Below are 19262 nucleotides of genomic sequence, written 5' to 3' on the forward strand. Positions count from 1 at the left end.
AAGAGAGATCAGCCACTGCACTTGGATACAGCTGTATTGGGACGCACAGAGTGAAGGGGAAAGAAACTGTTGCTAGGCTTGCACACTTCATATTGCTGGCAGGTGTGCCATCAAAGGAGCTTGTCACCAGACAGAGCATGCACAAACCTAGCAACATTTGCCCACTTCCTAGCAACGCTTTTCCTTCACCCCAGAGGTGCAGTGCAAGTGCACAGGAATACTAAAGGTGTTGAGTTTTAATTCCAAGGCCTTTTTCAAGCAGCCTTGCACACAGTGGTGGATATAAGAAAAGCTGGTCTTTTACAAAGAAGTATGCTTCGGGTATCTGGGTAGCTAGCCTGTGGTCCTCTGGTTGTTGCTGGACAACAAGTCCCATCATCCCTGGCCAACAACCATCCTGGCTGGGGCTGATGAGAGTTGGAGACCAACAGTATCTGCAGGGCCGCAGGCTAGCCACCCTTGTACTAGAGCGGTGTTTCCCAAACTTGGGTCTCCAGCTGTTTTTGGACTACATTTCCCATCACACCTAATCCTGCTAGCAAGGGATGATGGGAGTTGTAGTCCAAAAAACAGCTGGAGACCCAAGTTTGGGAAACACTGTACTAGAGGCCTGGGTCATAACAGAGTTAAGTTTAAAGGATTGCTGCGCTCAATTACTGAACCACAAAGCCATCAAGTTAGACGGATGAGTCAAGTGTGTCAAATCAAGCTCACTTCCCTGAGGCTGAAGCATAAAAAAAGAGGTAAAGGACCCCTGACAGTTAATTCCAGTCACAGACGACTCTGGGGTAGCGGCGCTCATCTCGCTTTACTGGCTGAGGGAGCCGAAGTTTGTCCACAGACAGTTTTTCCGGGTCATGTAGCCAGCATGACTAAGCTGCTTCTGAAACCAGAGCAGCGCACGGAAATGCTGTTTACCTTCCTGCCACCTATTTATCTACTTGCACTTTTTGGCATGCTTTCGAACTGCTAGGTTGGCAGGAGCTGGGACAGAGCAACAGGAGCTCACTCCATCACGGGGATTCGAACTGCCAACCTTCTCACCGGCAAGCCCAAGAGGTTTAGACCACAGCGCCACCCGTGTCCTTGAGGCTGAAGCATGAATACAGCTAAATAACAGCTACCATTGTCAAAGGACTGTGCATCCCTCTTCCACTTATGGAAACCCTCCGATAGGCAGCTGGAAGTAACTGCAAAAGGTTCTCTGGTTACTCCTGCCACAGGATTCGATGCCGCTGAAAACAAATCCAACCAAACACTTGTTTAACGGCTCTTAATGATCTCTACAGATGCAGATTCTACCACACCTCTAGCTAAATAACTGCTCCACCCACTCACACAGCCGGGTTGCTTCCAGGATGGAGCCATTTATGAGTATCTATCCACTCTGTTGTGCACAACACCATACAAAAGGCACTGTCCTGATCGCTGTTGAAACTATTCGCTGCCTCTGCTAGTATGGCATCCTATCAAGCCAGCATAATGTCAGCTCCGCAAACTTGAGAACATCTCTTTTCGGGACTTCCTGTGTTGGTGGGTTGGAAGTTGAAAAAGCTGTCAATTAGAACTCTTAGTCTTGCTGTCAGTTTTTCCATTTCTACACAGTCCATTTTAATTTTAATAGACCAAAGCAACAAAACTTTTTTATTGAAGAGTGGAGCCCCCTTTTGGATTACCTAAGAAAGTATTATAGTCAAATGAAATTGCGGGCAGGATTTGAAGTATGAGCACGTAAGGGAAATGGAAAAAGTAATTGCAAAAGAGGAAATATGTAATAGGTAAAAGTATGTTTCATAATGCAGTAAAAAAAAAGGGTGGGAATAAAAACATCATGGAGGTAAGGGTGGGAAGTCAAAACATTAAGGGAATTATGTGTTGTTACATTTGTTAAAATTTCAGAAATTCAAAAAAAAAAGAATTAAATTAAGAAAAAAGAAAAAGCTGTGAATTAGAAACACTTTTTAAAAAGAGTGCCATACAGTTTGTTCTGCACAAGGAAGCCAGAGTAACTCATTTCTTAAGGTGTGTTTGGAGCCAGATCTGGACTTGACACTGCAGAAGTCCAGAGGAGGAGCTGGCTCAGTGCTTCAGATTTGCAACTTTCGATTTAAAAAGTACTCGCCACTGCACCTTATTGCCGGAACCTGTCAAAATCTGGCAGGATGAGGAGTTCCTTGGTTTTGTAGACCCCAATAGAGACTGTCTAGCAGAACACAGCAATGATGGTTGGGGAAGCATCCTGGCTGATTGGCAACCACAACTTGTACTACTCATCATCCTGTCTAGAGAAGCGGGGGGGGGGGGGGAATCTAGGCTCCCTATGGTACCTGGATTGCTGTCCAGGGAAAGGACTACAGGTCCTTCCAGCTGTGAGATCTCAACAGCAGCCCATGATCCTCTTAGCCCTAGAAGTGATGCAGAAGGGACAACCAGTTGTTTAGAAATACAGTGGTGCCTCGCAAGACGAAATTAATTCGTTCTGTGAGGTTCTTCGTATAGCGGTTTTTTCGTCTTGTGAAGCAAGCCCATTGACAGCTTAGCGGATTAGCGCTATTAGCGGTTTAGCGGCTTTTAGCGATCAGCTGATAAGTGGCTTATCAGCGGATCAGCTGATAAGTGGCTTAGCGGCTTAGGAAAAGGGGAAAAAAACCCGCAGGAACTCGCAAGACATTCTCGTCTTGCGAAGCAAGCCCATAGGGAAATTCGTTTTGCGAAGCGCCTCCAAAATGGAAAACCCTTTCGTCTAGCGGGTTTTCCGTCTTGCGAGGCGTTCGTCTTGCGGGCCACCACTGTATTAAAAAGCTTCACAAACCAGCTAACCTCACAGTCTGGGAAATGTGTTATTGCAGTCCTCTCCCCTTGCTCTCCCCACTAACACAAAAACTTAAGGTCTCCAGCCTTACTCTAGGTCTACCTGTCCACCTTTGTTCTGAGCATGTGATGAAGCCAGGGTGAGTTTTCATTTATTTTAAAACAAGCATCCTGTCCCCAACTTGCTGCAACTGTGGCACCAGAAATAATTTTGGTACCTGCGATACATTGACGATATTTTTATCATCTGGACACATGGTCAACAGACCCTGGACACCTTCCACCAGAAATTCAATGATTTTCACCCCACAACCAACCTAACAATGAATCAATCTATGCAAGAAATACATTTTTTGGACACTACTATAAAAATACAGGATGGGCGCATAGACACCACCTTATACCGTAAACCAACTGACCGACAAACATATCTACATGCCTCTAGCTACCATCCCAAACATACCAAACAGTCCATTGTATATAGCCAGGCACTACGTTACAGCCGCATCTGTTCCAATTCTACAGACAGAGACTCTCACCTAAGAGATCTACAGCAAACCTTTTTAGAACTAAAATACCCAGCAGATGAAGTTAGACAACAGATCAACAGAGCCAGACTGATACCCAGAGAGAACTTGCTACAAGACAGACCCAAAAAAGAAAACAACAGAACACCTCTAGTCATCACATACAGCTCACAAGTTAAAACAGTACAACGCATCATCAGAGATCTACAACCTCTCCTGGACAATGACAGTTCTCTTTCTCAAGCTCTGGGAGGAAGACCTTTCATTGCCTACAGACAGCCACCCAATCTCAAACAACTCCTAACCCACAATAACACTACAACCAGACCTAACACGGACACTGGCACCAGAGCCTGCAATAAACCCAGATGCCAACTTTGCTGCCACATACACCCAGACAACACCATTACTGGCCCCAACAACATCACACATACCATCTCAGGACTATTTAATTGCTCATCGTCTAACATTGTATATGCCATCAAATGCCAACAGTGTCCTTCAGCTCTCTATATTGGACAAACAGGCCAGACCTTACGCCAAAGAATAAACGGACATAAATCGGACATCAGGAATCACAAAACAGAGAAACCAGTAGGAGAATACTTCAATCTCCCAGGACATTCTATACAAGATCTCAAAGTAGCTGTTTTACTACAAAGGAATTTCAGAAATAGACTGGAAAGAGAAGCTGCTGAATTGCAACTTATCACCAAACTTAAAACCATGGAGAAACCTGGCCTGAACAAAGACATTGGATTCTTATCTCATTATACATGACAAAGCCATTTTTCACCTTCTCACCCCTTGCTTTTTCCTGTAAGACTTATTGCAGTCGCTAAGAGTCGTCAACAGGCTCATCACAGCTATCTGCCAATCACCCATTCCCACCACCCTTCTGAGTAATACCCCTCCCCACCTTCTCACTATATAGAAGGGTCTGGAAACTTCTGTTTCAGTGTATCTGAAGAAGTGTGCATGCACACGAAAGCTCATACCAAGAACTAACTTAGTTGGTCTTTAAGGTGCTACAGGAAGGAATTTTTTTTGTTCAGAAATAATTTTGTCAATCAACATTGTTTTGGTTTTTTTTACCTCTACCTTAAACCCAGTTAAATTATTTGTCCCACAGGTGGACACTGTTTCAGAATGTTAACCCTGCTAATATCTGGGAACGATCAATGCATAGTTTTTACTTGTCAGCAGGGAAAACAAGTGCTGAGAGTTGAGGCCCGTTTGGAAATTAAGCTGCAGACGTGAAAGAGCTATAAAGCTGGAACATCTTGCTATTGCAAATGTACCCTAGTGAAGCCATTTTCCACTACAAGTTGTATCGAAGACAGCAGCAAAGGGTCAAAAGGAGTTGCAACCTTCACTCCTCAGGCATCCCCTTCCCAAAAGAATATGCCCGGCCTGTGTGGGCTGGAGACAAATACAGCCTCAGGGCAAGTGTGTCATCCTACTCAATTACATCTAAGTTACAGCTACCACAGAAGACTTGGCGTTTTCCTCTGCCACCCCTGCTGGGTGACGGATTTACCTCCAGCTCTCAGATCGTCATGTTCTAAGCAAGTAAATTAGAGTCACCGCAAAGGCTGCAACCAGCTTACTAAAACTACTGGGAGCCGGAATAGCCTGAGGATAGGGATTGACACTATTTGGGTGAGCAATCTAAGACTGATGAATCACGGACTCACAGAATCAAAGAGTTGGAAGGGACCCCAAGGGTCATCTTCCTGCAACAGTCAGAATGCTTTAGCCATGGCCACAGCAGGTTCTGCACTGGTGTTAAGTCCACTCCAGCCAGATTTCACAGACCTGCCATCTGTATGTGCAGATCAGTGAGCTAAACACTGATTTGGCAGCCAGTCTAAATCCCTCTCCATGTCAGTACAGTGGTACCTTGGTTTCTGAACGGCTTGGCTCCCAAACAAATCAGCTCCCGAACACCACAAACCCAGAAGTAAGTGTTCCGGTTTGCGAACATTTTTCAGGAGCCAAACATCCATTTTGGCTGTCGGCATTGTTTCTGGGACCAATCAGCCAATCAGAAGCCGCGCCTTGGTTTGTGAACATTTTGGAAGTCGAACGGACTTCCAGAACGGATTGAGTTCAGGAACCAAGGTACCACTGTACTGGGGTGGGGGGTAGGTTATGCATATTTATCTGTTTATACATGGTTGGATTCAGGGCAGTCATGCTTCGACACACTGAAATCAATGCAACTTAAGTCCCATTGATTGCAAGAGTGTATTCACAGTCATTCTTCACCTTATTAAAGATAAATTTGTGAATGTAGTTACAAAGCTACTCCAGGCATTTGGAAAGGTTGGGCTAAGGCAGGAATCCCCCAGATTCTTAGGTAGTGGTTCTTCCCAATCCTGCCTCTCTTCCACAACTCCCAGCCTTTCCCAACCTATGGGTCCCCAGATGTTGTTGAACTACAACTCCCATCACCCCTAGCTAGCAAGGCCAGAGCTCAGGGATGATGGGAGTTGTAGTCCAACAACATCTGGGGACCCACAGGATGAGAACCGCTGCGTGAGGCTTAAACCAATAACATTAGTGACTGAATCTGCTACTACATGCATGCAAAGTATGTCTTCTGTCACTGAACAACATTTAAGTGCCCTACGTTACCAATACTATAGGAAGAATAACTGCTGGAGTGATTTGCACAGGCATAGAACTTTTATTAAATCTGTTCCAAATTCTGTTCACAGTTTCTACTAAATTCATGGACTATAACTACACTAATTGTTGGTTTTTTTAAAGACAGAAAGCAGGAAAGGGTGAAAGACAAAAACCGAAGAAGGAAAAACAGATAGAAAGGAGGACAAACAAATAGACCTCAAATTGCATGATAAAGTTATAGTGGTTCTTGAATCTTTTTTATTTTGTTACTAATTTTGTTAGAAGTTATTCAAGGTATTGTTCTTTAAAAAGAATAACTTTCAAACTAAGAATATAAGCACTGAGGAAAATGTGTGTGTGTTTCCAAAGTAGGATGTTCTACTTTGTCTGAGAAATTGTCTACTGAGAAATTGACCCCCGTTTGTTTTTTAACCATACTGATTCACCTGCAAGTATGGTGTGTTGCCTGTTAAATTTAATTGAAAGCATCCTGGACTACAAAAGCCAGCCTTGCAAACCAATCCACAAAAACAGTCTGCACGTTTTTGGTCGAAAGGAGAAAAAAGTACGGTAAGGGTAACTCCCCAGTTGCCTGGAGGAAAATTACTTGTCACACAGGCAGCCAGGTGACTGGCTCTTTTACAAGGCTGCACAGAACCAATCTACATCAATAAAGTCAGAAAGCTCAGGTGAAGAGGACCACAAATACATGGACCTCAAGCCCTTGAAATTCAGATTCCAGACTCTAACAAGTTCCCTCTAAGCTGCACAGGCCAAGGTGAAAGACACCTTAGGACTCCAAAGCAACTCATCAAATTACAGCCAAACAATGGCTGAGGGTGCACAGAGAACATGAGTAAATAAATACATGGTCTGGGCCCACATCTTCAGTGTGTGTGCCCCAGGCAAGTATGTTCACTCCTGTTAAATCACACAAGCTTTGCTCTGAATGAGCTTGCACAGCCTGCACTGAACACTGTTTGGTTCCACACACTGCACAACTTGGAACAGTCAGGAAATGTTTTCACTCGGACAAAGGCAGAACGAGGAACCTATAAAACTATAGAGCAGGCATCCCCAACCTGTTTGGAAAGTGACAATGGAAAACATAGAATTGTAGAGTTGCAAGGGACCCTGAGGATCATCTTAGTCCAAGCCCCTGCGATTGAGGAATATGCAACTGCCCCATACAGGGACTGAACTCGCAAACCCTGGCATTATCAGCACCATGCTGTAACCAACTGAGCTATCCAGGCTGACCTGGTACCCTACAGATGTTTTTGACTACAACTCCTGTTATGTACTGAGTTGAATAGGATCCAAAAGGCAGCAGTCTGATTGGTCCTAGAACAATAGGGTCCAGAATGCAGCAGTCTTATTGGTCCACAGGAGCCACCCAATCCAGCTCCAGGTGAAGTGAATCCACAACCTGATTGGCCTACAGGTGAATCCCGGAATTAACCAATCACGTGGGGCCCATTGTGTAAATAATGTATATAAAGGAGACATTCTGGGGGAACTTCAATTCCTCCTCACCACTATGAGCCGAATAAAGAGCATGAAATCCACTCTCGACTCCGAGTATATTTCAACTCCCACTGTCCCTGACCACTGGTCATGCTGGCTAGGGGTAAGTGAGATCTAAAATCACCTGGAGAGCACTGGGCCAGGGAAGGCTGATTTAGAGAAACAGGTCCAGGGAAGCAAAATAGCAGGTATATGCATGGATTGAAAGGGAAAGGAGCTATGATAAGAAACATTAAAATGTGCTTTCTCTCCTCCCTGCTATCTGTAAATTGAATATGCTATGAAAGAAGGATTGCTTTGTCAGTGTGGCACAATTGCACTATCACACCTGGTTAAAAAAGATTGACAGGTTCTTGTATTGATTCAAATAATTCCAAGCCTGTTCGTCTCTGGTCAACCAGTGGGATACAGCTGTCTGCACACCATTGGTGAATGGTGCCTCTGTCCTCCCACCAAGTTGCTTCAAGGAAACAACATATTCTAGCCTTGGAAAAGACAGCATTTTGTTGAAAGGCCTGCAGGCACCTTTCTGATCTGAGGACGTGCTGCAACACAGGTCCAGCAGTAGAGATGTATAAGCAGGTTTTCTGTGTGCATTTAGAGGAGGAGAGAAATGTGCCTTGGTAGAAAGATGCGAGGAGACAGAACTAGAGGGAACGTAAGGGAAAGCTTCTTAAACTTTACTGTAGAATAGGTTTCTTGTGCAATTTCTTTCTCTGGAGGTTTTCAAGAAAATGTTCTGCCCGAGGATCAATGATCCAGCTTTTTGAAGCTTTTGATATTGAAATGGAAGCTTTATTGAAGCTTTTAAAAGCTGTGTTTTGTATTTTAAGTTTTGCAAAGAGCCCAGAGAACTGGACTTGTTTTCAGTTTGTTTACTTATGAAAAATATCCATAGCCTTCCCTTCACCCATATGGATGCACCAAGGCGGGGTACATTAAAAAACCCCACACCATATAGCAATAATAAAATTTTCAAACCTAACAAATTAAGGCATCCAAACATCAACCAATAGCACAGCAGGCAAAATAATCAGGACCCAAGGATGCAATCCTAACAATGTCAACTCCGGTGTAATTTAATTCAATGCAGCTTACTCCCAGGTATGTAAAGTTAGGACTGTAGCCCCTCAAACTCTTAAAATACCAGGGGAAGCAGATTCTTGTGTCACAATTAATGTGTAACACATGTGTCACAATTAAGGAACATAGTGGTAGCTGGTGATGTAAAACTCAAACCCTTAGGATTCACAACCATGCATAGTTCTAGGACCCAAATACTCCCCCATTTAGTTTCCCCTTCAATTTTTAATTTAAAGTATACTACAAACGATCACTGGACTGGAGTGCATGGGGCTTTTTGTGGGGGAGGAGAAATAACTCTGAAGACAGATACTAGAGGTTCATTCAATTATCAAGGGAATGAGGGGAGTGGGTTTTTTGTTTATGTTCACAACACTACAAACCAACAGTACCAGTCAGTGAACTTGATAGGCAGTAAATTCTGAACAGAAAAAAGGTAATTGTGCAATGCATGAAATAACTTAAGAAAATTCGCTGCCAGAAGATGTAATGATGGCCATTAGATTTAACAGCTTAAAAAGTAACAACAGGTTCGACAAATACGTTCACCATGACAGCTAAATAGAACTTCCATGTTCACAGATAGTATACCTCTGCTGGAGAAAAACAGGACAAAGCTGTCACTTTCCCGCCCTTTCTGGCAGCCACTAGAAAAACCTAAGACCCTCTTGAACTGCTGGAAACAGAATTATGAAGTTAGACAGGTCCTTGACTTGACCCAGCAGTGTTTAAAGAGGCTCCTCCAGCTCTCTAAAAAGCTTCATTCACCTCGGTACACGACAACAGGAGAGCATGCTTATAGATCAGCAGACACAACCCTCAGCAAAAACTCCATGTAATGCTAAAATCCAGCAGAACAGAAAACTGGTCTTAAATTCTATTTTTAGTAGCACTCTTAACTGGCAACTTTTCTGGTCGTTTAGCTTGAAGGAAGAAAGGGGGGGGAGAAGCAAAGGAAAATATAGTAATCATCTTGACTAGCTATGAGGAGCTGTTAAAATCAAACTTCCCAGTCGATTCAAGCCAAGGGTTTAAAAGAGGGGATGTGTCAGTATCTTTAGCCTAATTGTGTCAGGAGGACAAAGTCTTACCGTGAACGATGCCAAATTTGACTGTTTCCACCCCTTGATTGCTGCTGCCTGCTCCGCTTCGTCTAAGCAAAGGACAGCCAGGGAGAAAGAGCTGGCGCCCTAATTGCAAAGGTCTGGTCAAGATTTCCTGACGTGTTTCTGTCTTGCCGATCGGAATTCCTCCCATGCAAGTTCCAATAGTGTGAACTAAAAACCAGTGACCACTTCCCCCCCCCCCCCCCCCGCCAGAGAAGCTTTCCCAGGCAAAGGTGCTTGCAAGAAGTCCAAAGTTTTGAGCTAAGGTGCTTGCAAGAAAAACCCGACAGTCCTTAGACTTGGTTACAAGGCAGAACAGGTGCCAACTGGTGCTCATTTGTAACCGTAGCAATCGCTTGCCTGCCAAGAACACACAGAATGCACTTGACATCAGACCTATAAGAGAGAGGGAGATGGATGGGAAGTCATCTCATGTCATCCCCTGAAGGCCATGCCTGAGGTCACACGCGGATATTTGCCACTAGAAAAAATGAAGACCCTTGAACTGCTTGGAAATGTACTTGAAATGTATGTCCCATTTGCCTTTGCTTAAGTGCACATGTGGTTATTCAGAGTTGCGGGGTGTGGGGTGCACACTCTGCACATGTTCAGAGGCACCTTTACTACTTCACACATTGGGTTTCAATACCATGGCTGAACCCTGCAGATTCTGAGACTCAACCACATCACAAACTGAGTCCTGAGTTTTAAGTGAACCTACTGATGTGTGAGTCCAACTAATGAATTTAAGTTACTGTAGGTGGTTATTTTCACCAACAAAGGAGCCCTTTGCTGTAAATTTTGTTTTTCATTTCTCAAACATTTTCACAACAATCTTCATTACACTGATTCATGACTTCCCAACCCCACCATGTTTTTACTCAAACCTTTTCTACTGCATTATATCTTTATTTATTACAAAAGATTCTTTATTACAATTATTTTATCATTTTTCTTCCACTGCTTCTATCTCATATCCTGCCCATGATTTCATTTGACTATAGTATTTTTTTTCAATAGTACACAAAAGGCCTCCATTCTTCTATAAAAAGCTCGTTTTGATCTCTTCATTTCGCGGTCAGCTTTGCCATTTTTGCACAGTCCACTACTTTCGAAAGCCACTCTTCCTTCGTTGAAACCTTCTCTTTCCAATTCTGTGCATATAATATTCTAGTTGCTGTTGTCGCATACATAAATAGTTTAGTCATCTTCTTTGGAACCCCTGTCGCTATTAAAACTACAACGAAAGCTTCTGATCTCAGCAAAGTTAAATGCATCTTGGCATACGGAATGCACATAGCAGCCACTGGTAGGTTGATAATTATCAGGTCTGCAGAAGATTGGGAGGGGGAGTTTAACCATTTCGTCACCTGCTGCAGACCTCTCAAAGACAACTCTTTTGGAGCTACTACAGTGGTAGCTCGGGTTACATACGCTTTGGATTACATACGCTTCAGGTTACAGACTCCGCTAACCCAGAAATAGTGCTTCAGGTTAAGTACTTTGCTTCAGGATGAGAACAGAAATTGTGCTCTGGTGGCGCAGCAGCAGCAGGAGGTCCCATTAGCTAAAGTGGTGCTTCAGGTTAAGAACAATTTCAGGTTAAGCACAGACCTCCGGAACGAATTAAGTACTTAATCTGAGGTACCACTGTATTTGCATGGGGAGGAAATCCTTCACTGACACAAATTCTCCATTAGAACTCAGTGAAAGAGAAAGCACAGGTCCACGTGTGACTGATTTATGGCATTAGACTTTCTGATGTGTATTTTTATTTATTGCAAAGTCAAGCTGATACAGCGGGTGAAGAATGAGCTGTGAACACTCGAAAGAAAGTTAGTAGATTTATTTTCATCCCACGGGTGTGCTGCTGCTCCGTGCTATGGAAATATATTCTTTCCAATCAGGAAATAAAAAGTGACAACCCACAACAGCCTTGACTGCCAGCTTTCGCTTGGTGAGAAGTGTGATCATATCTATCGCCTATATTGGGTGGGAGAAGGAGAGAAAAGACACTTTCTACTTAGAGATATTTGGCCTCAATTCACAGCAACAGGTTTTATTGGCAAACACATTATGTTCTGTAACACATCTACAAACGAGTGCTGAATCTGGTTTATATGGAAGCCTTCCCTGCTGCCGTCACCACATTTCACCAACTCATCTAACAAACTGGAAGCGGCAAATGCTCTGTTGCTCAACAAATGTGATCAATTCCCAACTTTACTAATGAAAATCCTAAAGGAGCAAAAAATAAACATAAACCCAGCAGAGCTAAAAAACCAAAAGGCACGAGTATCTCATGGAAGCTGCCAAAGAGGGAAAGAAGGTTTATTTATCTTTAATTTGCATGCTAGATGACATACAGCCTGGTACAGCAGACCAGAAACAAACTTGTTACTTGTCAGAAGGTTAAAAAAATATTTCAAATCACAATTTATAATCCATGAACAATTCCATTTTTGGCATGTCACCTTCTTCATAGATGCTCTCCCCAAAGTGGCTCACTTAGAACCTAGGTGGTTATCTAGTTTGATCGTTGATTCTTATTGATAGTTTAATATTTCTTGTAAACTGCTTAAGAGGTTTTACTACAGTCAAGCAGTATATAAATTTGGTTAAATATTTCTTTTCCCTGCACCATTCAGATCTTTTTACTGAAAAGCAAAACAAATAAATTTTAGCTAAATATCTTATCGGGTTTTATGCCTTTTTATTTTTTGTTGTTAGAATTTTTATTATGTTATTTTAACTTGGAGCTTCGCTGTGTTCGCCCTGACAAATCTCACTGCTTCATTTATTACATAAATCTACAATAAACAACATTAATGAATAAAAACCATTGCATTAAGTAGAATAAATGACGATGGGTGTGGAAAGGCTCCCCAGCAACAGACCAACCATTAAACCAGAGCCAGAGGTTAACTCTGGTGTTCTGGTGACCCAATTTTCTAATTGGGTCAAGACTTGCCTTCTTGTAAACACCGTTGCTCAAGCCCCAACACAGGATCAAGACCAGATTTATAAAACAGGAGATCATGACTCTAGCTCCTCACACACATTCACTGCCATCACACCTGTAGTCTTATATTTAGAGATGGCAAACTACTCCTATTTAACATATTACGGAAGCAAATGCCACAGCCTGGAGTTCCTTCTTTCTTCAGCAGAGAGTCCAAAACATACTGGAACTTTGCACCATTTTTTTGCTCTTGACCTCTCTTGCTAAATCTCTAAAATGGACACATTAGTGATATGCTACAGATGGAAGTGAGGGGCAGGTAGGGCTCATCAACCTGGGAAGCCAACCTGTCTAGAAGTAGGAAAACTCTGATCCTAAACCTCTGCTGCCTTGCAGGATATATTCAGGAGAAGCAAAGATTGAGGAGTAAACCCTACACAAGTCTAGAGTGGAGTCCCTAAGACGGTTGGACGGCCTCTTTCCAGCAACTCCTGCATGCAAGCTGGCGCCAAATGTATTGTATTGCTTTGCTTTCCTTTGGACTACATCAGCAAGGCCAAGAAGGGAGTCTCGTCATCTGGACCTGCATTCACACTGCCCAGGTTTGCACTCCAGGAAGGTCACTTCGGTGCTGCTAACACAGTGGTTTGACTTCACCCCTGGAGGCGCACTCCACTGTCTCTTGAGACAGAAGAAGAAGAGTTTGGATTTGATATCCCGCCTTTCACTCCCTTTAAGGAGTCTCAAAGCGGCTAACATTCTCCTTTCCCTTCCTCCCCCACAACAAACACTCTGTGAGGTGAGTGGGGCTAAGAGACTTCAGAGAAGTGTGACAGGTGCCAACAATTACTAGCAGTAATTGACTACTATTAATGCTACTATTTCCACAACAAGTGATCTGCCCAATGTTATTTTCATGAGAAAAGCAAGCTAATCTGAAGATGCAAAGGTCTCCTATAATAAACACACGGATGATAAAAGAGGGTTAACTGGTATAGAATAAAGCTTCATTTTTTTAAAAGGTGTGAGCTTTTGTTTCTCAAATGAGTACAAAACGTTGATGCATACCGTGTGTTCACAAGAACCCAGGTTAACCGAAGCAGGGGTGGATTATCACGAATCAGCTCAGAAAACCCTGCTGAAGCCGCTTTCGCTGCAAAATGTTAATTTGGTGGCAAAACTCAACTTCCACTTAGGAAACCATAAGGGTGTTTGCAAACCATTCACAGTATGTGACTATCACCCATAAACACAAATATGACTTAGCATTTCTTTCAGCTAAGGAGACAAGGAACGGTTGGGCTGAAGCCTCCTTCCTCCTGCCAGGAACGCAGTCAACTGCAAGCACTTCTGTTGACAGAACCTTTTGAATGCTACAGTACTTTTACAATTGATGGCGCTGGCGCACTTCCCAACATCCACGCCATTTGATGCTTAAAATAGACGGTGGGCGTGCAACCTGATTTAGCCAACCATGCAAGCTGGGCTCCTGCAAATGCTTCTGGCTCAGCTGCTACAAGAATACATACACACACTTCATTCCCGAAATTAAATCTCTCAGACCTCCTGCAAGATGGCAATCAGCTCGCTTGGAACCTGCTGGAGTTGGCTTGCTCTCATCAGCATAATAAAGATGTGTGACCTTCATTGGTGACCGGCACATAAATCCAGAAATGATTAGATGGGCGTTAAAATGTATGACTCAGGGCTTTTAAAGTTCTACTCTCCACCTTGCTCTCACCGATAGTGATAATATTTCTCAGCACTCCTCACTTTTAGCCCAGCTCATCTTAGAGGCTCACTTACCTACTTCTATAAACACACACTTATTAGCATCAACACTATGCTAGGTGCTGTACAGAGAGTCCTTAAGCGACTTGCCTCCTGCCCCAAAGAGATGCAATCTATCTTGAGCAACGAGGCTGAGGTTTCTTGGGGCTGGGATATTACTTATTTAAAACATTTATACAGAAGCTTTCCACTGGTCCTGAAAGCACTACAGTGGCTGCAAGTGAGATAGCGGGCTCAATTCAAGGTGTCAGTACAATTCAAGTACAAAAAACAGTGCTTCCTCCAGTGTCAATCAGTTTAGGTCCCAAGATTGGCAAGCAAAGCCTTTTTGGCAGTGCCACCAAGGGTGGTTCCTTGGTTGGTGTTGACTTGTGGCACAGTCTTATTGGAGCCAGTTCCCTGTTCCACTGGTGAGGTGTATCTGTGTCCCTCATTCTTAACATCCAGTTAGAAACTTAGAAACAGCTCTGTTCACTCAGGTGTTCAATAGTTGATAGATACTGTTCTGCCAACTTTGGAATTGGGCTTGTCCACACTTCTGCTTGTTCTGTGCATAAGAAGTACAGACCTGGGAGGTTTTCCCATTTGCCTTGCCACTTTCCCCGGGAAAACCCGCTCTTTAGCACTGAATCGGAGCAAATGTCAATCCACGGAAAAGCCAATAGACATCAAGAGTCGGTTTTCCCTGGGGAAAGCAGCAGGACAAGTGGAAGTCTGGATGAGCCCATTGTTAATTCAAAGAATCATAGAGTTGAAAGGGACCCCGAGGGTCATCTAGTCCAACCCCTTGTAATGAGATAATCTCAGCTAAAGCATCCATGACAGACAACCATACAACCTCTGTTTTAAAACCTCCAAGGAAGGAGAGCCCACAACCTACCAAGGGAGACTGTTCCACTGTCAAACAGCTCTTACTGTCAGAAAGTTTTCCCTGATGTGAGGGCACCTGACTGTTTTGCATGCTTTTTATATATTTTAAATATGGTTTTACTTTTAATAGTATTGCTTTACCATTTCAACACCTGCTGCCCCGAACCTTTTTAGGAGGAACAGAAATAATGATGATGATGATGATGATGATGATGATGGCTATTTTTCTAGAAAAAGAGGCACTGGAACACACCATGAATGCCTCCCTTGTTCTCTTATAATGCCAATGGTGCTCACCTTGAAAGGTACTGGAACTGAGTTCCAGCAAGTTCTGGTTGAAAAAAAGCCCTGAATAATAATAATGATGCAGATCTAAAATTAAACTGGTAACTGTGAACCCGAGTTTGCAAGAGTGCTACCTCAGCCAAGAAAGGCTGAACTCGTATTTATCGATTAGCATTTTGACTTCTCCATGAGCAGGAGAAGGCTGGCATCGGGGAGAAGAAAATAAAACTGTTATTTTCCTTTCCTCCCCACCCTTCTGAAGATGCATGGATCTTGTTTCAGGCTGGCTACAGTCCAAAACAGGACCACTCCATTTAGGACCTAGTTCATATATAAAATAAAACCCACTGCTCTTCTCCTGGACTTCTCATTCCTCAGGAAAACAGGAAATATGCAACAGTGGTGTCAGAAAAGGAATGCCCAGGATACCTAAAGGATCTATTCTGCTCCTGAAGTTCTGCTGCGTAGGCACATTTCCACATCCTGATGACAGCCAAGGCACAAGAGCCTTCTCTGTGACCGTGCCAGCCCTTGTTTTTAAAGCTGGTTCTACCTGCTTAAAGGTAAAGGTAAAGGGACCCCTCACCATTAGGTCCAGTCGTGGCCGACTCTGGGGTTGCAGCGCTCATTTCGCTTTATTGGCCAAGGGAACCGGCATACAGCTTCCGGGTCATGTGGCCAGCATGACTAAGCCACTTCTGGCGAACCAGAGCAGCGCATGGAAACGCCATTTACCTTCCCACCGGAGTGGTACCTATTTATCTACTTGCACTTTGATGTGCTTTCGAACTGCTAGGTTGGCAGGAGCAGGGACCGAGCAACAGGAGCTCACCCCGTCGCGGGGATTCGAACCGCCGACCTTCTGATCGGCAAGTCCTAGGCTCTGTGGTTTAACCCACAGCGCCGCCTGCGTCCCACAGCACCACACCTGCTTACCTGCCACTTTTTACTACTGTTGCTCCTTGGTGTCGTTTCACTGTATTGTACTGTATTTTGTTGCATTTTACTGTTAACTTGTATGATTTTACCACTGCTTACAAATCTCTGAGCACAATGGAAATGCAAGGCAAACATTTCCTGTGGAGAGAAACTGCGAGCCGGTAAAGTGGCCAAGATGGAGCAACTAATAGCACTTCTGAAAGGTCAGAGTGGCCTGACAGCAATCCCAGCATCAGATGGAGGCCCTTGAAGGAAACCTGGAAAGCTCTCAAATGCAGCTGAAGCAGGACATGGCATAGTATTCTATCAAGAGGAGGTGAAAGCCTTGTTGAACTGAGCAGCCTGTGATTTGGAAACCCAGCTGAAGAAGCCTCAGTTGGGACGGGCCAATGTGCTGGTCCAGGGGGGAGGTTACCATGGGGCGAGGTCCAGGACCTGAGTTGAGGGTCGGCAGACAGTCCTCCTCGGGCAAAGCGGGGTTCACAGCAGGAAGCCGGGCAAGGACAGGAACTCTGGGGGAAACAGGACTGGTTGCTGGCCGAAACAGCTCATCAACGACGTTGCTCCCGCAACCTGGGACCAGGCTGACTGGCCTTTATCTTCTCTGAGGCCAGGGGCGGTCCCGGCCCCCAGGAGACCCACCTCTCCTGGCCTTAAGGCGAGCACTCCTCCTGGGAGAAACCAGTTCCCTTCGCCTCTCTGCCCTGAGCCTCTGCAGTTCGGGAGAGGCTGAAGGGTTACTGGGCCCAGGGGGAGACTCACCTGTAGGCAGTGAGTCCTCAACCACCTCTGGAGCCAGAGTGGATTCACCTGGTGCCTGCTCCTGAGGATCCGGCACAGGTGCAGGCGCTTCAGAATCAAGGCCCTGCCCCAGTTCAGCCGGCCCTGGAGGCGGGGACTCCTGTGCAGGCTGGGATTCCTCCGGTTCAGCCTCTGAATCGGATTCCCAGGCCATCACAGCCAAGGAGATATATTTCCCAGCTCTGCCACCTGGATTTTTTAACCCAAGAGGTGTGGGATTGAACCTAGGACAGTGCACAAGCAAAAATGCTCCCCTTCCAAAACAGGGCTATTTCTTTCTAGGGCTCTCATAGCCAGCAGGGTACATCATCCCCCACTGCTGCAATGGACCCTTGGCAGTATAAAGTAGATTTGACGCAATTCGTGTGTGCGTGTTTTTCACACAGTCCAAACAACATTGCTCTCATTCAAGGGCTCACCCACACTTCTGCTTGTGCTGTGCCTAGAAGAAATCATGTGTGCAAGCAGTTTTCCGCTTGACCCACACTTACTAGGCATAGGTCTGAGTGGGTTTCCCCATGCCCCGCTCCTTTTCAAGGGAAACCCACTCTTTAATGTTGATTCAGATCAAACATCAATCTGCAGAAAATCCAACTGCCCTTTGCTCCGATTGAGCGCTAAAGAGCAGTTTCCCCCAGGGGGAAGCAGCAGAACAAGGGGAAGTGTTGATAAGCCCGAGGTGCTGAGTTGTGCCCAACATTGTGGGGGCCTGTCGCACGTGTGTGACATCACATAAACGTGACTTCACATGCAGCACCAGCGCACTGGACTCATCAGAGGGATGTCACAGAGTGCTGGATGCGTGATGATGCACATCACACATGCAACTGGAGGTCGCCAACAGTCTGGAAGGCCAACCATCAGGAGTCTCCTCCAACCCCTCAACACTGGAGGGACCCAGCCCCTTGCCCAGAGATTTTGAGGAGGGGGAAAAGACACCTTGGCCCCCTGGAGTTAGCGCACCTGATAAGCCCTAAGTGACAGCCTGCACATTCCCTCCATTTAATTCAGATTTTCCCAATCTGGAGAGAACGCAGAAAGATTCCACATGCCCTACTTCTGTTCCAGAGGTGCTCCTTGGTGTGTTTAGCAATGACACGTGTGTTTTTTATTCTTTAACCTTTGTTTTGTACAAGTCTAATAGATAAGAAAACTAGTACCTCAAAAACAGAAATAGAAAATTGGCCACCCACACAGATAGACAAATACCTGTGCCGTAACGGAGCTCGAGTTTCTGGAACTCAGGGAAAGTGGGGAAAATACCAAGTGAAGTTGGGGAAGGAACAACAACACACAGTGCAAATATATCCCATTAAACACCACCCGCTAGTGTGGACAGGAGTTATTGAGAGTTTAACTAAAAGTGCTCAGGTGTGGATGAACATGAACAAAAGCACACATGGAAAAAATTAGATGTGTGCGACCCATGTGCGCATCAGCACTCTGGTGTGTACAAAGTCCCAGAGTAGCGTTGCGGGCTTAGTACAGTCAAGGAAACAAGGCTGGGTCTGGCTGCGGAGCAATCTTGAGAGGCAAAGTGTTCCTCCAGCTGACAGGCAACAGGGAGATGGATTACACAGTTATTTTCCACACTGGTGTTAACTGCCTTGCTAGATACGATCTGGGTAGCTTATCAGAGATTCCATAGGTCACCGATGCAACATCGAGTCTAGCCACAAGTAAGCAGCTTTCTCCTAACCCAGTACTATTTACAGTCTAGAGTTATGAGGCCGGTCATATGGCAGAGCCCAAGACATACAAATGGCCAACAGCTCTCCCCATTGTACCATTACCACTTTGTAAAAGCAGGCAAGGCAGCTTGAAGGCAAGTTGCCCAGAAACGATTCCCTTTATGTAGGGTGTAAGAACTTTGGTTCTCAAGACTTCCCTGAGTGTGTATCAGAATCCTTACAGCACCTACTTCAA

The 19262-nt window shown here is 44.6% G+C and overlaps 1 protein-coding gene and 1 long non-coding RNA gene across 6 annotated transcripts in view; one reads left to right on the forward strand and one right to left on the reverse strand.

The window, feature by feature from the left end:
• The window catches only part of LOC309354443, a 609149-nt gene that overhangs the window by 286817 nt on the left and 303070 nt on the right, over window positions 1–19262 (forward strand). The window lies entirely within an intron of this gene.
• Window positions 1–19262, reverse strand: part of ZNF385C (zinc finger protein 385C) — a 156118-nt gene that overhangs the window by 108103 nt on the left and 28753 nt on the right. The window contains exon 1 of one of the 5 annotated variants that reach the window (XM_081884046.1): window positions 9674–10046. The exons of 3 other annotated variants lie outside the window; for them this stretch is intronic. In XM_081884046.1, the coding sequence (XP_081740172.1) occupies window positions 9674–10025 (352 nt within the window). In that variant the 5' untranslated portion in view covers window positions 10026–10046. Of the gene's footprint in view, window positions 1–9673; window positions 10047–19262 lie in introns of those variants that run through there. One more of the 5 variants, XM_081884045.1, reaches the window with a different exon arrangement.

This window comes from Podarcis melisellensis (assembly GCF_964234715.1).
Source record: "Podarcis melisellensis genome assembly, chromosome: 13".
Classification (NCBI taxonomy): domain Eukaryota; kingdom Metazoa; phylum Chordata; class Lepidosauria; order Squamata; family Lacertidae; genus Podarcis; species Podarcis melisellensis.